The sequence below is a fragment of the Piliocolobus tephrosceles genome, chromosome 11 (genome assembly GCF_002776525.5).
Source record: "Piliocolobus tephrosceles isolate RC106 chromosome 11, ASM277652v3, whole genome shotgun sequence".
In the NCBI taxonomy this organism is placed as follows: Eukaryota; Metazoa; Chordata; class Mammalia; order Primates; family Cercopithecidae; genus Piliocolobus; species Piliocolobus tephrosceles.
The window spans coordinates 105,148,225-105,170,852 of record NC_045444.1 but is presented as its reverse complement, the minus strand read 5'-3'; the positions used below and the strand labels follow the sequence as shown (position 1 = coordinate 105,170,852).

Below are 22,628 nucleotides of genomic sequence, written 5' to 3'. Positions count from 1 at the left end.
TTCCATCATGATTGTAAGTTTCCTGAGGCTTCTGTAGCCATCCTTCCTGTACAGGTTATGGAGCTGTGAGCCAACTAAACCTCTTTTCTTTTTTTTTTTTTTTGTTTTTTTTTTGAGACAGAGTCTCGCTCTGTCACCCAGGCTGGAGTGCAGTGGCCGGATCTCAGCTCACTGCAAGCTCCGCCTCCCAGGTTTACGCCATTCTCCCGAGTAGCTGGGACTACAGGCGCCCGCCACCTCGCCCGGCTAGTTTTTCGTATTTTTTAGTAGAGACGGGGTTTCATCATGTTAGCCAGGATGGTCTCGATCTCCTGACCTCATGATCCGCCCGTCTCGGCCTCCCAAAGTGCTGGGATTACAGGCTTGAGCCACTGCGCCTGGCCACCTCTTTTCTTTATAAATTACCCAGTCTCAGGTAGTTCTGTATAGCAATGCGAGAACAGACTAACATAGCCATTAATTCAGTAACTGCAAAGTCCTGCCTCAGCTCTGGAAAAGGATTTTGGAAAAAGGAACAGAGGTAGAGGGAGACAGATTTCTAATGTAAAAGTCATCTCCCTTTCAATATTCATTACCTTAAAGCAGGGACTGATTGTTGAGGGCCAGCGCACAGGGTCCTTGAGAATGAGGCTGACCAGCTGAAAGATGCTTGTAGCATAGAAGGGAGGGGTGCCTACTGCCAGTTCATACAGTATGCAGCCAACAGACCAGAGGTCAGCTGTGTGGTCGTATGGTCGCTCCTCCACCAGCTCTGGAGACATATAGAGTGGTGTGCCTTTGATGGACGTCAGCACCATTGTGTTGGTGCTCATAGCCCGGGCAAATCTGCAGAAGATAACGGGATGGATATGGAAAGGGAAAAGATATTCTAAACCTGGTCACTACTACCTAACATAGAGATATTTCAAACCGGAGCAGCGGGAGCACCTTTCATTAGGTTCCAGAAGACCCAGCAGAAGTCCCAATCTCCAGCTCTGGTTCTAAAATGAGGCGCAAATAAGTCAAGAGTATGGTCTAAGATTCCCTGTGGGGCCGGACGCAGTGGAGTAATCCCAGCACTTTGGGAGGCCGAGGTGGGCAGATCACCTGAGGTCAGGAGTTCGAGACCAGCCTCACCAACATGGAGAAACCCCGTCTCTACTAAAAACACAAAATTAGCCAGGCATGGTGGCACATGCCTGTAATCTCAGCTACTCTGGAGGTTGAGGCAGTCGAATTGCTTGAACCCGGGAGGCAGAGGTTGCGGTGAGTGGATATCATGCCATTGCACTCCAGCCTGGGTAACAAGAGTGAAACGCCTTCAAAAAAAATTTAAAAATAAAAATAAAAAAAAGATTCCCTGTGGAACTGGAAGCATAGATGGATGCTAGAATCTTTACCCAAAGTCACAGAGCTTGATGCCACCACCCTTGGCAAGGAGGATGTTCTGAGGTTTCATATCTCGGTGTAGGATGCGGTGGGAATGCAGATAGTACAGGGCTGATACCAACTGGGCAGCAATGGCCTGAACCTAGAGGTTAAAGAGGTGAGAGAAAGAAAAAAAAGGTTAGAAGCAGCAGCCAGCTGACAAATCCAAAAACTTCTCCTAATATTACTGCTAATCTTTTCTTCCTACCCTTTCTTTTCCCTTTCTTGCACTATTCCTTTCTTAGTCATTGTTTCCCTTGTTTAATCCCTCTTTCATTTGCTCATTCATTCATTCAAGAAAAATTTATTGAATCTCATTTACTATCTGCTTGACCATGGGCAAACTAAGGTGACAATCTATATACTGACACCATCTACCCTGGAGGATTATTGTGAGGACTGAGTTAAAGCATGCAAAATAATACTCAGAATGGTGCCTGGCACATAGTAAATATTCAATACACATTACCTGTTATTAAATAAAACAAAATGCCTTTTTTCAAGAAAAGTAGTCAGACAAACAATCAAGACAGATAAAACAAATATGGTGATTAGGCATGGTGGCTCACGCCTCTAATCCCAGCACTTTGGGAGGTTGAGGTGGGCAGATCACCTGAGGCCAGGAGTTCGAGACCAGCCTGGCCAGCATGGTAAAACTCCATCTCTACTAAAAGTACAAAATTAGCTGGGCATGGTGGCACAGGCCATAATCCCGGCTACTGGGGAGGCTAAGGCATGATAATTGCTTGAACCTAGGAGGCGGAGGTTGTTGTGAGCCAAGATCGTGCCACTGCACTCCAGTCTGGGCAACAAAGCGAGACTCCGTCTCAAAAAATAAAATTCAATTAAAAATAAAATAATAAAAAAAAAGATTACTTACAAATAGTGGTGAGTGCTCAGAAGGAAAGGGAATGCTGCAATAATGAATCCCAAGAGGGGCCTACTTGCTTGCGTACAGAGAAACCCCTAGAATAAATGTGACTGGAGGATATGCGCAACAAAATCCCACTGCTAACCACTATGTCCTGGTGCCAAATCCTGACTCACCACAACCTTTATTCTTACTGCCCTCTTTCTGGTACCATTTCACTGGCCCTTCTTCCCTAAAGGTATCTAATAACAACGTTAATAATAGCAACTATTCAAACACAGTACATGACTTATCACTCTTCACCATAGACTTATCAGGCAAACATGATTATTACCTTCATTTTACAAATGAGGAAACTAAGCACAAAGAAATTAAAGTAACTTGTCCAAGCAGACCCAGCTAGGAAGGTGCAGAGCCAAGCTTCCTACTCAGATATTTTGGCTCTAATGCTTATATAATTTACTCCCACATCATACTGCCTCTATATACCTAGACTCTTTCATTCTTCTCAGAAGTCTTTGAAATGGAGACTCTCAGTGTCCTTAGCTTGCTCTACCAGTTCCTAACCTGGAGAGAGGTTGGTGGTGGGAAGTTGAAGGCAGGAAATATACCTGGTCTTCGGGAAGTTTTCCATCATCTTCTAGAATCTGAAAGAGTTCTCCCTCAGCATAGTCTGTCACCACCACCACCTACAGAGAGAAGGCAGTGGCACTGATGGCTCCAGATTCATGTATTCTGAGGTTGGGAAATTCCTGGAACCCTTGTGCTTGGGGAGACAGGGCCCAAAACTGTCAAAGCACACCTCTTTGTCAGTTTCAAAGCTGTCAAGCATATGCACAATGTTGGGATGCCGCAGACCCCGCATTATTTCAATCTCTCGTTGCAAATTCCTCAGCTCCTTCTCTGAGCGCCCCAATTTTGGGATGAACTTCAGGGCCACGACCTGTCAGTGGTAAGGTGAAAAGTTAATGCCTAATCACATTACTGAAAAGAGCCAGAATTTCAGACTTAATCTCAGAGCTCCAGAAGTCAGACTTTAGAGTGTTTGAGTAACTCTTATTATTTCTGTCAGTCTCCCGCTTCCATTTTCTCCATGGTACCCTGGCCTTATCCAGGCTTTCCCCACTCCCCATCCCAGGAGGAAACAGCATGTGCAAAACATCTCACTTTCTAGGAGAAGTGTTCTGATTTGACCAAAGCAGTCAAGATGAGATTTAGGGGAAAGGAAAGGAAAAAAAATGAAGAGGAAATAATAGAGTTCAAGTGGTTTACCTCTTACTACATGGTGTGCTAGAGACTAATAATAATATTGGTTGTTTACTAGGAGCCAGGCACTGTACTAACTGATTTAATGTGACAACATACTTAATCCTCAAATGCCATTAATCAGTTGCTGTTCTTATCCCCATTCTAGAGATGAGGAAATTGAGACATAGAGAAGTTAAGTAATTTGTCCATAATTCTAGGGTTAGAAAGCGGTGGAGATGGAATTTATACCCAAATAATCCAACTTCAGAGCTTATACTCCATAAGAAGTATGAGAGAGTCAATGCCTTAGGAATATAAACTGGTATACATACATCCCTTCTAGACCCGTTTTCCACTGGAGTTGGGGGTACCAAATCCCACCCAAAAGGTATCCCTCTTTGTGCAATACCTGAGCACTGTATTTTCTTCGACCCTTGTACACCCTCCCAAAAGAGCCTTCTCCAATCATCTCCAACACGTGGTACTTTTCCATGACAGAGGTTTCAGAATCTCTTAGAAGGAAAAAGGTAGAGACGGTGAAGAGCTATAGATCCAGGGACAATTCCACAACATCTGGGAGGCCTAGTTGGGGCATGGGAAAGGAAAAATGTTAGCCACCTTGCCTTTCCTCTTTTTCACAAAGACCAAGCCTCAAAAAACATGGGAGGGTGGAATGATGCAAAGATGATGCGATCTGGGAACAAACAGAGCATCTCTTTGTAGTTCCTCTCCACTTTCAGCCTCCTGTCCCCAACCCGGCCCCATGCCCACCTGACACCTGGTCCCCCTTCTCCCTCACCCAGCTTGGCCCACTCGACCCTGCTCTCTTAATCTAGCATCGCCCACCCAACCCTGCTCCTTCGAGTCTCCCCCAAGTTCCTGCCACTCCCAGATTCCTCAGCACCTGCTCTCAGACCCCCTGGCCCATGCGCTTCGCAAGCCAGGGTCCCTCTTTCACCCCCAGCCTAGGAGATCCAAGCTCCTCAGGCCCAGGGACGGATTCCCTGGCCTTTAGCCCCATATCTTCTGGCTGCCTGCATACGTTGCCTGACTTCTCCACCCGCCTCTCCCGCCAGTCTCTTTCGGCTCCCTTTCTTACAATTTTACTCGCTAGAACTGGTGAGAAGTTCAGAGGACAAAGGCGCTCAGAGGTGTGGGAGGGACGGCGGACCACACATGGGCACTTCCTAGGACACATCCGAACTACCTCTGGGCCATCAGGCCCGGCTAAGGACCCGGAGTCTGCGGTTGCCTAGAAACGACGCTAGCTGCCCACCCCTCTTAGTTTTCCGCCTCCGACTTCCCTAAGGGCATTTCCGGTTCCGGCTGCGGGCCGGTGAAGACATGGCGGCGTCTGCGTCTGCAGCTGCAGGGGAGGAGGACTGGTAACTTCGGGGGCATGAGCTTTGGCTGACAGTCTGGATCTAGTCCAGAGGCCTAGCGGCTGTCGCAGACGGTCCGTACGGCGGGCGTATGGGGTGGAGCGAAGGATGAGGGATGGCAGAGATGCTGACATCTCCTCTGGGAGATCTTCTAGACTGGGGAACGGGAGGGTGGAGGGGCGCTGATCTGAGTGAGAAGAGACCGGGTCTGCGCCCGCTAGACCAGTTCAGGCCTCGCCTTATCCGGTTCGATCCCCTTTCCTCCAGCTTCACGCCATCCCTTTCTCTGCTCCTCAAATGAATTTTCTCAGGGGCTTTGGGGGATGCCTGCCCGTCAGACCTCCCCATCTCCCTTTCGCTTCTCAGAACTAGTGCCCTCCAGTTCGGTCCCCCTTTCTCCTTGGATCAGCGTTTTTCCGCCGACGCTTTCCTCAACCTTCTCTCTCCCACACAGCACTAGTGAGGACTATTGTCTGAATAAAGCTTTACACCTCACATAAAGTCCCTCTAGTCCTTCTCTCAAGCATTCTTAACTAAAGACTAGAACATGGAAGGACTCTGGGATTTGGAAGTAGGATCAATGTGGGTTAACTCCGCATTTTATTAGCTGTGTGATGCTGACCAGGCCATCTAGCTTCTGTGAGTCAGTGTCCTCACCTGTAAAAAAAAAGTGGGTGTGGTATTTACCTCAGAATAGTTGAGAGGATCATGATGGATTTGTAATATACTTAAGTCTGTTTTTTTGTTTTGTTTTGTTTTGTTTTTTGAGACAGAGTCTCACTGTCACCCACGCTGGAGTGCGGTGGTGCGATTATGGCTTACTGCAGCCTCAACCTCCCCAGGCTCAGGTGATCCTCCTGCCTCAGCCTTCCAAGTAGCTGAGGCTACAGGTGTGTGCCACCAAGCCCAGCTAATTTTGTATTTTTTGTAGAGACAGAGTTTTGCCATGTTGGCCAGGCTGGTCTTGAACCCTTGGGTTCAAGTGATCCTCCAACCTCAGCCTCCCAAGGTGCTGGAATTACAGGCGTGAGCCACCACACCTGGCCTCCTTTTCATTAATAACTGAGGTGCAGGCACCTGGGAAGATTAGATGACCCCCCAAAGAAGTAAAGTGATTTGCCAAAAGGTAGAAAATTGCGACTAGAAATCCACATCTATCTGACTCCACACCTTAGATTATTTGTACTAGGACATTCTTGAGTCCCCCCCCCCCCATTTTGTTGTCACCACCTTACCAGCATCCCATCCAGGACCCACATAACTAGGGTAGGCAAAGTATTGAAGGGCCACTTGACTGAGGCTACACCTCAGTGTTACATTGGTTCAGGGAGCCCTGCTAGTACTGGCCTTTATTAAGACTATCTAGACTACTGGTTTTCAAAGTGTTCAGGGAAACTTTTTCTTTTCTTTTTTTAAGAGACAGAGTCTTACTTTGTCACCCAGGCTGGAGTACAGTGGCAAGATCATGGCTCACTACAGCCTCGACCTCCTGGGCTCCAGCAATTCTTCTGCCTCAGCCTCCCAAGTAGCTGGGACCACTGTGTCCAGCTAACTTTTTATTTTCTGTAGAGATAGTGTCTCGCTTTGTTGCCCAGGCTGGTCTCAAACTCCTGGCCTCAAGTTATCCTCCCACCTCAGCCTCCCAAAGTGCTGGGATAACTTATAGTTGACCTGTTCGGGGGAACTTTTAAGATTCAGGGGAGACACCTTGAGCCATGGAGAGAACAACAGTGAGTGCAGCAGCCTGTAGTGCTGTGAGACTCCCATGCCATGTCAGCCAAAACTACACTGTTATCTGTGAGATGTAAAACTTTATATTTTATATTTTGAAGTTTCTGCCTAAGACTTAACAACAACTGACATAAGTCGTGCTGGAGCAGCCTTACTCTTAGAATGAAGAGAGAGCAGTATGAGAAAGCAAAGTATGCATTTTTCCATGTATCACCTGGTAGAGCTGTAGACACAAACTGATCACTCAGCTTCAATTTCAATACAACTACTGTTTCTATGCTTAAGCATGTGTGTCCTCTGATTTACATCGGAACATGGATGCTAACCTCAACAGGCTGATCTAGATCAACCAGACAGCCAGGGTCATAAATACATCCAGAGTACTCTACTACTTCCCTCCTTCCCTCTTCCTTCTAAGGGAGAAGGTTATATACAGACAGGAAGAAAAAGAGGATGTAGACTAGCTACTATAGCCCAGATACTATTGGGTACTTTATATAAACAAATCACCTTTTATCCTCATAATAACCCTAGAGAGTGTTATCATCTATATGTGATAGACAGGATAACTTAAGCTTACAGAGAGGTCACTTCCCAGATCGCATAGCTTGTAAGTGATTGGTACCTGTTACTAACTCCGAGGCTGCTGGCTCTTCCATTACAACACAGCCTTTACACCACCCTAGACCTGTTGTGTTGAGGTTGCTGTCTTCTTTAAGGCTTAGGGTGACTGGTGTTAAAAGTGTATGTAGACAGTAGCCAAGGCACTGGGATCCACACTGGACAGTGATGTAGGGAAAAGCTGGAGTAATATTGGTAACGTTAATGCTAGTGAATGGGTGCCATACCTCTAGACCAGAAAGTCAGCCACTAAGGGGAATAAAACTTAAACAGGGAGTCAGGAAACCTGACTCTGGGCCCAGTTCTACCTATGTTAAGCCTTGGTTAGTCATTTTACTTTTCTGGAATCTACTTCTTCATCTCTTGGCAGAAACAATGCTTAAAATTCTGATTTTCGTGTCTCCTATTTGGCCAGTTGAAAACTTAAGGTAACATTTTCCTTGTTTTTAAGGAGTTTAGCAGGAAAATATATTCTGGTAGATTGCCATTTTTCTACAAAGCCCGCCTTTATTCGCCTTAGCAGGCTTCCACGGGGAGAGTTGTAATGGTGAGTCAGTCTACTCCTGTCTCTCTAGGGTCCTTCCCTCTGAAGTTGAAGTGTTGGAGTCCATCTATCTGGATGAACTACAGGTGATTAAAGGAAATGGCAGGTATGTATTCAACCAGCGGTGGGCAGGACTCCCCCTAGTAATGAGGAGAGGTTCTGTGCCGAATCTGGGTCTTAAGACAGTGTGAGCCTTGATTCAGAGATAATATTTCTCTTGTGTAGACAAAAGCTATTTCTTTAATCCTACCCCAAAAGAAAGAGTCCAATGTGTACTTTGTTTGCCCACTTTACTGTCTCAACCCCATCCTCCCCAGCCCCCAAGTCCTTACCCAGTCACATCTGCGTTTCTACTTGATCCACCTGCAGAACTTCACCGTGGGAGATCTACATCACTTTGCATCCTGCCACTGCAGAGGACCAGGATTCACAGTATGTCTGCTTCACTCTGGTGCTTCAGGTCCCAGCAGAGGTGAAGCCCCTACTCTGTGGCAGCAAAGGGAGGAAGGGGAGAGTCCCTGGGGTTGATCACTTCAGCAGTAACTTGTTATTTGCCCCCACTAGTATCCCCATGAGGTGCCACAGATCTCTATCCGAAATCCCCGAGGACTTTCAGATGAACAGATCCACACGTAAGTTAAACCTGTCAAACAGGGAAAGCTCAGCTACAGCTTTGCCCAGTGACGGAAATGGGCAGGCCTAATATTTGGTTTGCCCTCTTCCTCTAGGATCTTACAAGCGCTGGGCCATGTGGCAAAGGCTGGGCTGGGCGCTGCCATGCTCTATGAACTCATTGAGGTAAGAGGTGCGCTAGTCTGGGATATGTTCTTTCTTTTGAGCTAGAGCAGTTTCTAGCTGTAAAAGGGAAACCATGGGCCTAGAATCTTAAATAGATCTGGAATCATTAGGTAAGGCCTAAATTAATCCAGAGAAATGAGACTCTTCTATTTGAGAAACTTCCCAAAAGACACTGCTTAATGAAACAACCCACATGAAGCAACACCTGGAGCTCCAGTATACACGGAAAACTTCTGTTGTTTGAGATTAAAAATATAAAATTAAGTACAGTCTTATTTTCCTCTAGTTTATTTATTTTTTATTTTTATTTTATTTATTTATTTATTTTTGAGACAGTCTTAGTCTGTCACCCAGGCAGGAGTGCAGTGGTGTGATCTCAGCTCACTGCAACCTCCGCCGCCCAGGTTCAAGTGATTCTCCTGCCTCAGCCTCCCAAATAGCTAGGATTACAGGTGTGCACCACCACACCCAGCTAATTTTGTATTTTTAGTAGAGATGGGGTTTCTCCTTGTTGGCCAGGCTGGTCTTGAACTCCTGACTTCAGGTAATCCACCTGCCTTGGCCACCCAAAGTGCTGGGATTATAGGCATGAGCCACCACGCCCAGCCTCTCCTAGTTTAAATTTTTAAGAAAAATGTTCAGAATAGAATGAAGGTGGGTGGCCGAGAGTCAAAGAGAGTGGGTTTGATAGGCCACTGTAGCAGTCCTAGGTCAGGCCTCCACAATGCAGCCTTGGACTTTGTGGAATTCCAGAGTACACTATTAGCTATTCAAATAACAATTCAAATGCATAGTTCACAGCCCAACTCAATGCCTTGTGAATTTTCTGTCCATTCGGGTTGTCCATGCCTTGACATGCTTTCTGAAAGCTGACTTAGAACAAACTCATTGCCCCATGGGGGAATGATATTGAAGGGGGCTAATCAAGAAAGGCCTCTCAGAAGATGAGTTTTAATTGAACATTTTTTTCTCTCAAGGTGTATTATTTTCATCTCCAAGATATATTAAAAGTGACTTAATGAAAGGAAAAACAATTAGGTTGAATTTTGAAACCAGGAAGATCAAATTTTGGGGGAGGGGCGGAGACGTGGAGAAGGATTGATTCCCAGCAGAGGGAGCATCATCAAGACAGAAATGCATAAACACAAGGTAACAAACTGGCCTGGTAGGAGCCAAGTCCAGCCAGTCACTCCTAGGAGTAGTAGACAGGCCTTGCTCACCATTCTCCCCACTAACCCCCTGTTTAATCAGTGTCTTCTCTCCTCAGAAAGGGAAGGAAATTCTCACAGATAACAACATCCCTCACGGCCAATGTGTCATCTGCCTCTATGGTTTCCAGGTGGGTTTCTGTCTTGGGACCTGGCATGCTGCTTGGGACCAAGATGAGGGCTGTGAGAGAGCTCTGACTTAGTGCCCTACATCCGCCTTCCCTCTAGGAGAAGGAGGCCTTTACCAAAACACCCTGTTACCACTACTTCCACTGCCACTGCCTTGCTCGGTACATCCAGCACATGGAGCAAGAGCTGAAGGCACAAGGACAGGAACAGGAACAGGAACGGCAGCATGCTGCAACCAAACAGGTAGACCTCACCAGACCTGCACGCTCATCTGACACCCTCAGGCACAGCCTTTCAATCCCTCCATTCCAGTGGCTCTTCACCTTTTTAGGGTCATAGATAACCTAGATAACCTTGAGATTAATGAACTCTTACCTCTGTCCAGAAAAAAGGGCATCTTTTTTTTTTTTTTTGAGATGGAGTGTCACTCTGCTACCCAGGCTGGAGGGCAGTAGTGCAATCTCGGCTCACTGCAACCTCCGCCTCCTGGGTTCAAGCAATCCTCCTGCCTCAGCCTCCCGAGTAGCTGGGATTATAGGCACGAGCCACCATGCCCAGCTAATTTTTGTATTTTCAGTAGAGATGGGGTCTCACCATGTTGGCCAGTCTGGTCTCAAACTCATGACCTCAAGTGATCCGCCCGCTGTGGCCTCCCAAAGTGCTGGGATTACAGGCGTGAGCCACCGTGCCTGGCCAGGGTATCCTTCTATACACTTACATATTGCATGCAGTTTCAGGGGGTTCCCAGATCTCTAGTTAGACAACCCATGCTCTGTCCCAACTCACTGCTGAACCGGTGGTCTGTGCCCTTTAGTCCCAGCCCTCTGCAGATTAGGTTGGCTGATGGGTCAGCACCAGGGGGCATCCTAGGCTGTGACACAGGCATATGATTTTTCCTCTTTTTTAGAAGGAAGTCGGTGTGCAGTGTCCAGTGTGCAGAGAGCCCCTCGTTTATGATCTTGCCTCGCTGAAAGCAGCCCCTGAACCCCAACAGCCCATGGTAAGGGGTCTTTCTTCCAGTCTGAGCCAGGAGTAATGGCATTTTCTAAAGAGTAAGGAATGGCATCTTGTCTGTATCAAATAGGATCTCTGAAATTGGGCTTGAACTGCCTAGGACCTCTCTGCAAAGCCACATTCCCCACTGGTGGGAGCCTAAGACTGGGAGCCCAGACCCGAAGGGCAAAACCAGTGCAGATCTCCTGAGGCAGCCTCAGAGGAGTAGGGATTTGAGTCTGCCTTCTGCTGTTCATTATTTCCTCTCTGCCATTCTTCCTTCCAGGAGCTGTACCAGCCCAGTGCAGAGAGCTTGCGCCAGCAAGAAGAACGCAAGCGGCTCTACCAGAGGCAGCAGGAACGGGGGGGAATCATTGACCTTGAGGCTGAGCGAAACCGATACTTCATCAGCCTTCAGCAGGTGAGGGAAGGGTTTCCCAGTCGTCCCGTAATGCCACCAACCTTCCTACAAACCCCAGTCGGCCATGGCCCCAGAGTGAGTTTTGTTCTAACCACGGAGATGATAGGCTGATCATGGTCAGCCCAGATAGTAGGAGAGGGGCCTGTAGTTCCCTGCCTTGAGGAGCTGCATCTCCCTCACTGCATCTTGTCACTTCTTTCTAGCCTCCTACCCCTGCGGAACCTGAGTCAGCTGTAGATGTCTCCAAAGGATCCCAACCACCCAGCACCCTTGCAGCAGAACTGTCCACCTCATCAGCTGTCCAGTCCACCTTGCCAACTCCTCTGCCTGTGGCAACCCAGTACATGTGTGAGAAGATTCCAGGGGCTGGGTCAAATCAGCAAAGGTTGGGTGAAACCCAGAAAGCTATGCTAAATCCCCCCAAGCCCAGTCGAGGTCCCTGGCGACAGCCCGAACGGAGGCACCCGAAGGGAGGGGAGTGCCACGCCCCTAAAGGTACCCGTGACACCCAGGAACTGCCACCTCCTGAGGGGCCCCTCAAGGAGCCCATGGACCTAAAGCCAGAACCCCATAGCCAAGGAGTTGAAGGTCCTCCACAAGAGAAGGGGCCTGGCAGCTGGCAGGGCCCCCCACCCCGCAGGACTCGGGACTGTGTTCGCTGGGAGCGCTCTAAAGGCCGGACACCGGGTTCTTCCTATCCCCGCCTGCCTCAGGGCCAGGGAGCATACCGGCCTGGTACTCGGAGGGAGCCCCTGGGCCTGGAATCTGAGGATGGTTCCTAGCAGGACTGTGGGGGACAGGGAATTGGGGATGGGAGGGGGGCAATAAAGATATTTGGCCTTGTTTGGCTTTCTTTGCTCAGCAGCGCCTAGCCTGTGAGGAATGGCTCTTTTTCTCAATTCCTAGTAAGATTGGGATGTGGCAGAGCAGTCCCCTACTTCACTCTGAAGTCTGTTCTCCAAAGAGCTGGGTAGAGGGTCTGACATCTCAGCAGCTAGTATAGTGGGTTTCAGGGAAAACTAGTGGGATGTCAGCATGTAAGCAGAGTCCTTAGGACCCACCATTAACAACCCATTGTGTACACATCCACGCCTGTCCATTATTTATATACGTAGAATGCTTTTAGGTAGAGGAATTTAGTTTCCTGTTTTGTGTCTCATCTCTTTATCTTAGGCTGTGCCCCATCATTTGTGTGTCTGGTTGCCTGGCTGATCCCTGTAAGCACCTGTGATTGCCGCCCCTGTCTTACTCAAGTACCAATCCAGTGATGAAGGGAGATGAGAGAGCAGAGTAGTGTGGCAGATGTTTATTGAACTAGAGGAGAAGAGCTGAGCTGAGCCCAGCCTGATCACCTCCTCAGAGACTCAGCATTGTGAATTGCCCCTACAGGGTCATTTTTATACAGCATGAAGTAGCCCTGCACCTGGGCAGGACTGATCTGGGTTGTAGCTTGAAGGACACGTTCTGCAAAGTCCTCAGCTAAGGAAGGTGCCTGCCCTGGATAGAACCTCTGGAACATCTGGGTCAGCTGCCAGTGTGAGCAGTAGCCCACATACTCCTTCAGGTCCACTCGCCCCGGGCGTATCAGGGCGGGGTCCAGCCTGAGAGAAGATAGGGAAAGCAGAGTCACAGGCAGTGGTCACACTAGTACCCAACAGAGATGGCTCCTCGACCTCCTGTTCCTCCCAAGGCACTAGGGGAGTGGGTGGGCTCTTGCCTCAGTCTCAGGATGCTTGGCTCCTTCCTACCTGTCAACGTGGTTGGTGGTCATGAACACAATGCGGGCCTCAGTGGAAGCCACACCATCCAAGGCATTGAGCAGTCCACTGAAGGTGAGGCGACCTAGGCCTTGGTACTTTACTGGGTCTGGAGGAAGGCAAAGATAAGGAAGCATGAGTAGTCATAGCCCAGCATAAAATCAACATGCCACACTATGTTCCCCTACTTATCCATGCGTCTCATGGGCTCTTGTCACTAACCCAGGCATCTGCCACCAGCCCTCTAGATTTCTGTTTTCTTCCCCTGTTCCACAGTTACCCACACCCCTTCCTCCAGAACCCCTCACTTACTCTCCACAGCCAAGTCTCGACTGAGAAAAGCAGCATCCACATCCTCCAGGAGCACCAGGCTCTGCTGCGGGGCCACGCTCAGCAGGTGGTTGAGCCGGTCATCAGAGAGGCTGGAGTCCGTGAGGCTCAGCAGGCAGATGCTGTGCTGCAGTTCCCCAGCCAGGGCTGTGCTATGGAGGATGGGATGGCAGGAAGTAGCAGGCAACCTGGAAATGCTTTCTCAGGCCCAGCTACTCTCCTCACAGTCTGGGGACATGTGTCTCAGAGGCCTGATTTCTACCTCACACCCTAATGTTCCACACATTTCATGTTTATCCTGGTCCCCGGTCCCCAGTCCCCAGATTCATTTCCCTTTCCAACCCCATCAACCCAGTGTTTCCAAAAAGGCTTCATTTTGCCAAGTTAAGAGAAATTTTGAATACTCACATAAAACTGCTCTTTCCGCAACCAGGGGGCCCATAAAGCAGGTAGCCACGTCTGTAGGGAATGCCTAGGGATAGAGCCAGGAGGATCATGTCTTTTGCCCCAGATATCCACGTTCATTCCCAGCCCTGCCCTTTGGAAGCCTGATAATCTTGGTACAGAAGTAAATCATTCTCATACACAACTTTTCATTCCTCTTAATCTCTGGGAATTGGACCAGAGCTTTATATCACCCCATCTGGCAGAGACCAACCTGTCCCCTCTAAAAATGTCAAAAACAGCACAGCCAAGACCCCAGCTGCTTCTCACCTCTGTCAGTGTACCACTTGGGGTTATCGATGAATTCCTGGACGTCTCTGACAATTCGGTCAGCCAGACCCTGTTGTAGAACCACAGAATTCAGTGGTCGCCGGCGGCGTGGATAGCCAAAGGGACGCCATTCAGAGCCCACAGCTGTGTACATCACAGTCTTCCCTTCCTCCTGCTGCAAGGCTAGCTCTCGAGCTGGGAAGGGGAAGAGATAAAGCCAGTAATTCTCTTCACCATGGCTGATTCTTCAATTAGGTGGAGCTGAGCCAAACAGCTTCCTTCTGGCCCCCTGTTCCCATGAGCTCACCACAGCCTGCTTATTCCACCTCTCCAAACTGCTCATCTGATGTCAAATGTCCCCATCCCTGCAATGTCCCTAGAAAGCCTGCCTGTGCCATCCCACACCTTCCTCCAGGATGTTGAAGAAAACCTTTCGGTCAGTGCCCAGGGCCGTGAAGGTGACAGATTCCCAAGGAGTTCCCGTCTGCAAGTCTATCATCTGCATCTCTCGACTTCGTTCTACCCGGATCCATTTCCCTCGATACCTGAATAAGAACAATCAAAACAGAGTGAGTGAATGGGTCAAACCCAGCTTCCATCATTCTTTTCTAGTAGCACAACCCTCCCTAGCTCCCAACCTTACCAGATAAAGTGGTTTCCAGGGCTGGGGACAAATTCAAACTTAGTGGAAATGCGGCCGCTCTCATGCTGAAGGTACGAAGTCTCGACACTGAGGTGCTGAGTACGGGTACTGTGCCGGGTGAGCCAGCTAAGCAACCAGGCATAGCTCCTGTCTCGAGCAGGGACTTCCAGTGTGATCATGTAATGGCGCCGGAATGCCACCAGGCCCAGTTGGGCACCCTTCCGGGCCAGGGCCAGGGCTGTGCCCACACCCACCAGCCCAAATCCAGCCCCAAAGTAGGGATTGTCCTTCAGGGCCAGAATAAAGTCTGAAAGTGGCATCTTGAAAAGGAAACACCAAACCTTACAGGCCCTGGGGTGTTACAAAACCCTAGGGGTGGGGAACAGTGGAAAAGGGACAAAGCACAAGATTACTTTAGAAACTGGACCTCCCCAGCCCTGCCCACAGGTCAGCACTACTGTGTGGGTCAATATCCTCCTTTTGTGGGGTAAGGGTACTGTTGGAATGCAAGGGTGGAGACTCCAGGCCCCTCATCCCATTTTGCCCTTCATTAGTCTACTCATACCTGTTTCCTACCAGAGGACCATGTCTGGAGATGCCTTAAACCAAAAAGAGCTATATAAACCTGCTTCACATCAGGATGATGGATGGACAAGATTTTTGTCGTCCCTGGGACCATCTTTGATAAAAAGGGGCCCACTGGCTGCAGTCAGCAAGGGAGAAGCATCCATTGACTTGTCAGTAACCCTATGCCTTGTTATGAGTAATGTCCTTCAAATAGCCTCTCCCTTACATCCCCAATATCTAATGTCCTGTTTATACCTTTATTACCTCCCACCTAAACTGTCTTTAAAATCATAGTTCTTGAAATGGTATTTTAAAAGGTCTTCACCGCCGGCTTCACGGAACAGCTACAAAAGGGTCCAGATCTTTCATCATAGGCATCAGCTTCAATTCCATATCTCTCTCTGCTCCAGCACCTTCAATGGCTGGCTCCCAACAGACCCCTGAACTGGGTACAAACTCAGCCTGGTACTCAAGGCCCTCTACAATACGGCGCCCACCTATCTTTCATGGATTAGCTCCCAACACTACCTGTTCAGCAAATACGCAAATACACAACAAATATGTTCAACAAGTAAGTAACCTCCCAAATCCTTGTTCATGCAGTTCTCTTAGCTCGGAATGCCCGTTCTTTTCTCCCTCATTCTCCCCAACTGAAAATCTGCCCATCTGCTACTTTCTCCACGGATCGTCACATTGTAGACAATAAGATCCTGAGGGATAAGCGCGAAGTTGTTTCTAGTACACCTCTCCTCCAACCCCGAACCCCGGCCACTTTGCCCGGCCCCTGGCATGCAAGGAGATGAGCTGACAGCAGAGACCTCGGCTGAGCCTCAGAATTGGTATCCAGAATTCCAAAACACCTATGCATGGAAGGCCACAGACAAAGCTCTCCCGCCTCTGGCCCCTCCGCGACACCCAGGAACCTCGCCCACACCCCAGCTCGCGCCTCCAGCCACATGCTTTGGGGTAATCCGTCGCTCAGCCTTCTCACCGATACGACTCTCTGGCCTTCCGTCTCGATGGTTTCACCGCGCCTGCACTTTGGGGAAGCTGCGCTTGGCCCCGCCCCGGGTCCTTTCATCGACTTCCCGCCACACCCACCAAGAAGCCCACGCCACTCTATCCCAGAGCTCTCGATGGTGCTTCTCCGGCTTCAGGGCTGGAGTGGGGGTGGAGGGCGGGAAAAACCACTGGGAGAAAACATAGAGTACCCCGGCAGCCGGCAAGAGGAAGAGAGAGTGCCTTCCACATCCCCAATATCCTAGAGGCGGCTGGGCCGGAGGCGGTCGCACAAAGGGGGCACCGGGGGCCGCTCCAGCCGCGGCCGACCATAGAGATGCGGCTCCAGCCGGCTCGGGGTCTGGAGGTGAGTGAGTAGCTGCGGGGCGGAACTGGGAAGGCAACGCGGGTGGAGCAAGTTGGAGGCAAAGTTTTTCGAGCCCCGGGATCAGGGTGGGCCTGGGCGCTGGGAACTCTCGCGAGGAGGTACTGAAGGGAGCACCCAGAGGAGCTGGGCCCCGGCACCGCAGTCGCGTCACGCTTCTGGACCCCGCCCGGTACCCGCTGCTCTCAGGACCAAAATCATGACGATGCTCCATCCGAAGCCTTCCAGGTTACAAGCTGCCTTTCCCGTTCGCTGGCTCTTATGATCCAGCTCCCGCCCGACTATGTGGACACTGTCATCACCTCCATTTTACAGACAGGAAAGCTGAGGCCCAGAGAAGCGATGCGACTGTGTCTGTCCAAGGCTACGCGGTGAGTCAGAGCCAGAGGCAAGTGGGAACCTGGGTCCCTAGGCCGGGGCCCGTTATTTCTCCAGACCTTCTCTCTGCCTTAGTCTGTCTTTTCTCTTCCTCAGTCTTCCTGCCCGGAAGATAAGCGTATTTCTTCTCTTGTGCCCACCTGTCTCCTACCTCAACCTGCCCTCCCCCAGGTGAAGGTTCTTAATCTTGACGGCTCAGCGTCCTCCTTGGCTCCCCCCGGAGGCCATGTATGGCCAAGCTGGAAGATTCCCCAGAGCAGCGATAATATTCAGTAAGTGGAGGCTGCAGTTTCCAGAGAATCCCTCTGGCCACGGGAGTGCACTTCCCAGCCACCTTGTGAATCCCTGTGATCTGTTGTTTTGAGTCCGTGGGATTCTGGAAATAGGGACTATCAGATTGCAGGATCTTGGGTTTTGTTTGTTTTTTGAGACGGAGTTTCTCGCTCTTGTTGCCCAAGCTGGAGTGCATTGGTGCGATCTCCGCTCACTGCAGCCTCCACCTCCCGGGTTCCAGCGATTCTCCTCACTCAACCTCCCGAGTAGCTGGGATGATTACAGGCGTGTGCCACCACGCCCTACTTTTTTTTGTACTTTTAGTAGAAACGGGGATTCACAATGTTAGCCAGGCTGGTCTCGAACTCCTGACCTCAGGTGAAAGGCCCGCCTCGGCCTCCCAAAGTGCTGGGATTACAGGCGTGAGCCAGGGTGCCCTGCCTGGTTTCTTCTTTTTTTTTTTTTCTTTTTGCATCTTCTCTGTGACTCAATTTCATGAAGTGATTCCTGTCATTCTTATTAATTAATAATTATTCAGCTTAAACTCATTTTAGCCATGTATAACAGGGTATGCAATTCAATTGTCAATCATTCCTCAGTTATGTTCCCATATTTAGTTTGAGGCCATAGTCAGTTAATAAGTTTGAAATTTCTCCAAACGTGTTATGTTATAGGTGAGGAACCACTGGTTTAGTGCAAGATACCTAGCGTTACTCCAGTGCAGCTCCATGTCTGTGCTTCTTCATTGGAAGCTTCGATTGTGGGTGATTTGTGTTCGTTGAAGTGATAACATCAGTATCACAAAGTGATGTCATTGAAGTGATAACATCAACAAATTACTAAAAAGCTACACATCTAGGGAGAGAGACTGATGGGTAAAAAACAGTGCAGTGTGACCTCGTTTCTGAAAGGGTTGTGTACAGAATGCCCTCAGGATGCCAGAAGAGAGAAAATTAGAGTGTCAAGAAGCCAGGCCAGCGCAATGCCTCACGCCTGTAATCCCAGCACTTTGGGAGGCTGAGGCGGGTGGATCACCTGAGTTCGGGAGTTCAAGACCAGCCTGACCAACATGGAGAAACCCCATCTCTACTAAAAATACAAAATAGTAGCCAGGCATGGTGGCGCATGCCTATAATCCCAGCTACTCGGGAGACTGAGGCAGGAGAATCGCTTGAACCCAGGAGGCGAAGGTTGCAGTGAGCTGAGATCATGCCACTGCACTCCAGCCTGAGTGACAGACTAAGACTGTCTCAAAAAAAAGAATGTCAGGAAGCCTTCATGGTGGAAGTGACATTTGTGTAGCTTCTTCAAGGATAGTTAATTGGTTAGCCAGACAAGAGAGAAAGATTGAAAAGGGGAAAAGGCATATCAAGCCAAGAGACGCAAAAGGCTATGAAGGTATGAAAGCAAAAGAGAATGTGGTGAGTCTGGAGAATGGCACGTCATCTGGTTCAGAGATCTGCTGAGGGGAGAAGTGGGAGATGAGTCTGGGGAGGTCAGCAGGATCCAGATGATGAAGGAAGGGCCTTCCTTATAATCCATTCTGAGGATTAGTGAGATTATCAAAGGTTAAGAGAGAAAGGGGCCAGGCAAGGTGGCTTATGCCTGTAATCCCAGCACTTTGGGAGGCCAAAGTGGGCCGATCACCTGAGGTCAGAAGTTCGAGACCAGCCTGGCCAACATGGTGAAACTCCATTGCTACTAAATATACAAAATTTACCCAGGCGTGTGTGTCGCCTGCCTATAGTCCAGCTAGTGGGGAGGCTGAGGCAGGAGAATTGCTTGAACCCAGGAGGTGGAGGTTGCAGTGAGCCGAGATCACTCCACTGCACTCCAACCTGGGTGACAGAGCGAGACTCTGTCTCAAAACAAAAAAAAAGGCACTTCTGAGATTCTTTGGCCCCACCTAATTTTGCTGCAGATAAGAAATCTGAGACCCAAATTGCTTAATGACTTGGCTAAGGGCACTTAGCTAGCGGGAGACAACCTGCAGTCATTAATATGTTGGCCAATACTTGTTGGCTCTCTCCTAATATTCTATTATCATTTTTATACTTTTTGTTCTGAACATTATCATAAAAGAAAGCCTCTATTTAGTCTCATAAGGTATATGTGGCATATTGCCATGCAAGAAAATGCCTAAGTCGGTGGGCACTGGGCTGTGTACCCACACCAGCTGGGAAGAAAGTAAGAACTCTAACTTTACTTTGTTTTTCTTCTGGTTGGCTTGTCAGCATTTAAGAGGCCAAAACACACAAGTCGGTGGTGATGACAGACCCACTTTTGGACTCACAGCCAGCCCATAGCACCGGAGAGATGGATGGACTGTGTCCTGAGCTACTGCTGATCCCCCCGCCTCTCTCTAACCGTGGAATCCTAGGGCCTGTCCAGAGCCCCTGTCCTTCCGGGGACCCTGCGCCTTTGCCTACTGAGCCAGGCTGCCTGCTGGTAGAGGCCACAGCAACTGAAGAGGGACCAGGGAACGTGGAGATCATTGTGGAGACAGTAGCTGGAACCCTGACCCCAGGTGCTCCTGGAGAGACCCCAGGTACAAACACAGTTGCAAGCAGGCCAGTGGGACAGGCGGCTCTGAGGTTTTGTCTGGGTTATTTTTGATTCTGTATAAATATGATGAGAACACAAGGTAGCATCCTATTTTTATACTTGGAGATGTTGTCATTTGGTTTGCAGTTGGTGCATGTTGATTGAAGGCTGGCGAAGTGGTGCACAGCCTTCTACCAAGCTTTGGCAGTCTGTCCTGCAAGGGCTTCATGTGTGTGCTCGGCAGTAATCCAGAAAGTAAGACCTTTCTGACACCTCTGCCGAATCCTGGCTTGTCCCTACTCTTACAGTCCTTGGAGATTCTTTCCTCCATATTGACCTTCCTACCCAGGAACTGCAGCCAGGGATTAAGCAAAAACCCTGTCTCTACCACCCTGGGCTTGGCAGGGCTTTCCAGAAGTGATCTGGTATTTCCCTGCCCTAGTTTTTTCTGTATAACATACTTTACTCTTCCAAGGCATGTTGTTAAGAATAAGAGTTGAGCCTGGTACAGTGGCATGCACCTGTAGTCTCAGCTACTTGGGAGGCTAAGGCAAGAAGATTGCTTGAGCCCAGGAGTTAGAGGCTGCAGTATGTTATGATCATACCTGTGAATACCCGCACTCCAGCCTGGGCAATATAGTGAGACCCCCACCTCTTTAAAAACAAAACAAAACAAAAAAACAGTAGAAGTTGAACATTTGTATTTAGCTCAGATGAAAGATTCTCCCTTTATTCATCCCATTATCATCACCTCTTATTTTCAGGAAGTTTCCCTGTTTTTTAATTGCCATCCTCCAGCCATAGTTGTCACCACTTCACTTGGCACTGTAGTGTAGTGACAAAGAATATTGGGAAAGATTAGCTAATTTGACCATATAATATTTCCAAACTTCCACATGGTGAAAGAAATTTTAAAAGAACCTAGGAAAAACATTTGCAATATATAAGAAAGAGTTAATATCTTTTTTTTTTTTCTTTTTTTTGAGACAGAGTCTCGCTTGGTCGCCCAGGCTGGAGTGCAGTGGCGCCATCTCGGCTCACTGCAAGCTCTGCCTCCTGGGTTCACGCCATTCTCCTGCTTCAGCCTCCTGAGTAGCTGGGACTACAGGCACCCACCACCACACCCAGCTAATTTTTTGTATTTTTAGTAGAGACAGGGTTTCACTGTGTTAGCCAGGATGGTCTCGATCTCCTGACCTCGTGATCCGCCTGCCTCGGCCTCCCAAAGTGCTGGGATTACAGGCGTGAGCTACTGCGCCCGGTCAAGAGTTATCTTTAAAACTCAAAGAGCCACAATAAGAAAAGTGAACCATCTTTTTTTGTTGTTTGCTTTTCTTTTTATGTTTTCTTTTGGTTTTGGGGGTTTTGTTGAGACAGGATCTTGCTCTGCCACCCAAGCTAGAGTGCAGTGGCACAGTTATGGCTCACTGCAGCCTTGACCTCCTAGGCTTAAGCAATCCTCTTACCTCAGCCTCTCATGTAGCTGGGACCACAAGTGTATACCACCCACACCCAGCTAGTTTTTAAATTTTCTTTTGTAGAGATGAGGCCTCACCTTGTTGCCCAGGCTAGTCTTGAACTCCTGGGCTCAAGCAATCTTCCCACCTCGGCCTCCTAAAGTTTTGGGATTACAGGTATGGGCCATCGCACCCAGCAGAAACCTTTTTTTTTTTTTTTAATGGGAAAAAGAAATCTATGTGCAATGCTCTAAAGAAATAAAAGTAGTAACTATATGGAAGGATGCTTAATCTCACTAGCAAACAAATTCCTGTCAAAAATAAGAGATGCAGCCGGGCATGGTGGTTCATGCCTATAATCCTAGCACTTTGGGAGGCCGAGACAGGCGATTGCCTGAGCTCAGGAGTTTGGGACCAGCCTGGGCAAGATGGTGAAACCCCATCTCTACTAAGATACAAAAAAATCAGCTGGACGTGGTGGCAGGCATCTGTAATCCCAGCTACTCAGGAGGCTGAGGCACGAGAATTACTTGAACCCGGGAGGCAGAGGTTGCAGTGAGCCAAGATTGTGCCCCTGAACCCCAGCCTGGACAACAAAGCAAGACTCTGTCTCAAAAAAAAAAAAAAAAAATAGGAGATGCACTTTGACATAAATTAAACATTTTAAATGATACCTAGTGTTGACGAGGCTATAGGAAACACCATGTTATAGATTATGGAGATACAAATTATTATAATCTTTTGAAGGTCAATTTAGCTACATAGCAAATTTTACAGTTTGCATACTCTGACCACTGTAATTCCACTGTAGGAATCTGTCCTACAGAAAGACATATATACATGCACAAAGATACGAGGATGAGAATATATAGGGATGCTTTATTTGTAATGGTTGGAAATAGCCCAGATGTCCATCCGTAAGGGCACAATTTATTTATTTTTTAAAATTATTTTTAGAATGGGCAACATAGGGAGACCCCATCTCTACAAAAAATTTAAAAATTAGCCAGGCATGGTGGTGCCTGTAGTCCCACCTACTCAGGAGGCTGAGGTGGGAGAATCGCTTGAGCGCGGGAGGTCAAGGCTGCAGTGAACTATGATCACACCACCACTGCACTGCAGCCTGGGTGACAGAAAGAGACCCTGTTTCCCCCACCACCAGCCAAAAAATTTATTTTTATTTTTTTTGTCCCCAGGAAAGCAAGGGCAGAATTTCATTTTGATTTGT

General features: G+C 48.6%; 4 protein-coding genes across 14 annotated transcripts in view; 2 read left to right on the top strand and 2 right to left on the bottom strand.

Annotated features, from left to right (window-relative positions):
- Positions 1-4,815, bottom strand: part of STK36 (serine/threonine kinase 36) — a 32,014-nt gene extending 27,199 nt beyond the window's left edge. Inside the window, exons 1-6 of the mRNA XM_023221211.2 lie at positions 4,626-4,815; positions 3,936-4,108; positions 3,081-3,221; positions 2,890-2,967; positions 1,380-1,510; positions 576-825 (exon numbers count right to left, since the gene is read on the bottom strand). Coding sequence (XP_023076979.2) covers positions 576-825; positions 1,380-1,510; positions 2,890-2,967; positions 3,081-3,221; positions 3,936-4,019 — 684 coding nt within the window. The 5' untranslated portion in view covers positions 4,020-4,108; positions 4,626-4,815. The remainder of the gene's footprint in view (positions 1-575; positions 826-1,379; positions 1,511-2,889; positions 2,968-3,080; positions 3,222-3,935; positions 4,109-4,625) is intronic.
- Positions 4,631-12,212, top strand: RNF25 (ring finger protein 25). Its single transcript, XM_023221222.2, has 10 exons — positions 4,631-4,911; positions 7,836-7,910; positions 8,174-8,276; positions 8,369-8,436; positions 8,533-8,602; positions 9,870-9,941; positions 10,039-10,182; positions 10,847-10,939; positions 11,219-11,353; positions 11,557-12,212. The coding sequence occupies exons 1-10, from the start codon at positions 4,871-4,873 to the stop codon at positions 12,133-12,135; spliced, it is 1,380 nt and encodes a 459-aa protein (XP_023076990.1). The 5' UTR covers positions 4,631-4,870; the 3' UTR covers positions 12,136-12,212.
- Positions 12,213-12,644: 432 nt separating this feature from the next.
- On the bottom strand, positions 12,645-16,438 carry LOC111548624 (mitochondrial chaperone BCS1). 5 transcript variants are annotated; one of them, XM_023221194.2, is made up of 8 exons: positions 16,299-16,411; positions 14,798-15,166; positions 14,560-14,699; positions 14,155-14,349; positions 13,849-13,912; positions 13,423-13,592; positions 13,102-13,219; positions 12,645-12,954 (listed from the first exon to the last, which is right to left on the bottom strand). In XM_023221194.2, exons 2-8 carry the CDS (start codon positions 15,115-15,117, stop codon positions 12,702-12,704), a joined length of 1,260 nt encoding a protein of 419 aa, XP_023076962.1. In that variant the 5' UTR covers positions 15,118-15,166; positions 16,299-16,411; the 3' UTR covers positions 12,645-12,701. The 5 variants fall into 5 exon arrangements, with proteins under 5 accessions (XP_023076962.1, XP_023076961.1, XP_023076966.1 ...); XM_023221193.1 differs by having other exon boundaries at positions 16,356-16,397; XM_023221198.1 differs by having other exon boundaries at positions 16,225-16,354.
- A 5-nt stretch (positions 16,439-16,443) lies between these two features.
- Positions 16,444-22,628, top strand: part of ZNF142 (zinc finger protein 142) — a 26,898-nt gene continuing 20,713 nt past the window's right edge. For 3 of the 7 annotated variants that reach the window (XR_002733476.3, XM_023221173.3, XM_023221183.3), the window contains exons 1-4: positions 16,444-16,730; positions 16,969-17,119; positions 17,298-17,398; positions 19,634-19,947. Coding sequence is in view for 5 of the 7 variants with exons in the window: in XM_023221173.3 (XP_023076941.2) it covers positions 19,668-19,947 (280 nt within the window). In the remaining 2 variants the exon portion in view is untranslated. Of the gene's footprint in view, positions 16,731-16,937; positions 17,120-17,297; positions 17,399-19,633; positions 19,948-22,628 lie in introns of all 7 variants that reach the window. The other 4 variants (XM_023221156.3, XM_031936529.1, XM_023221150.3 and 1 more) reach the window with 4 other exon arrangements.

Bases quoted from the DNA above. Each gene is read 5' to 3' on its own strand.
- RNF25 (XM_023221222.2), top strand. From the start codon at position 4,871: ATGGCGGCGTCTGCGTCTGCAGCTGCAGGGGAGGAGGACTG. The intron at 9,942-10,038 runs GTGGGTTTCTGT...CCTTCCCTCTAG, and splicing joins TCTGCCTCTATGGTTTCCAG to GAGAAGGAGGCCTTTACCAA. The intron at 10,940-11,218 runs GTAAGGGGTCTT...TCTTCCTTCCAG, and splicing joins CTGAACCCCAACAGCCCATG to GAGCTGTACCAGCCCAGTGC.
- LOC111548624 (XM_023221194.2), bottom strand. From the start codon at position 15,117: ATGCCACTTTCAGACTTTATTCTGGCCCTGAAGGACAATCCCTACTTT. The intron at 13,593-13,848 runs GTGAGTATTCAA...CATCCTCCATAG, and splicing joins TGCGGAAAGAGCAGTTTTAT to CACAGCCCTGGCTGGGGAAC. The intron at 12,955-13,101 runs GTAGGAAGGAGC...ATCTTCTCTCAG, and splicing joins ACCACCAACCACGTTGACAG to GCTGGACCCCGCCCTGATAC.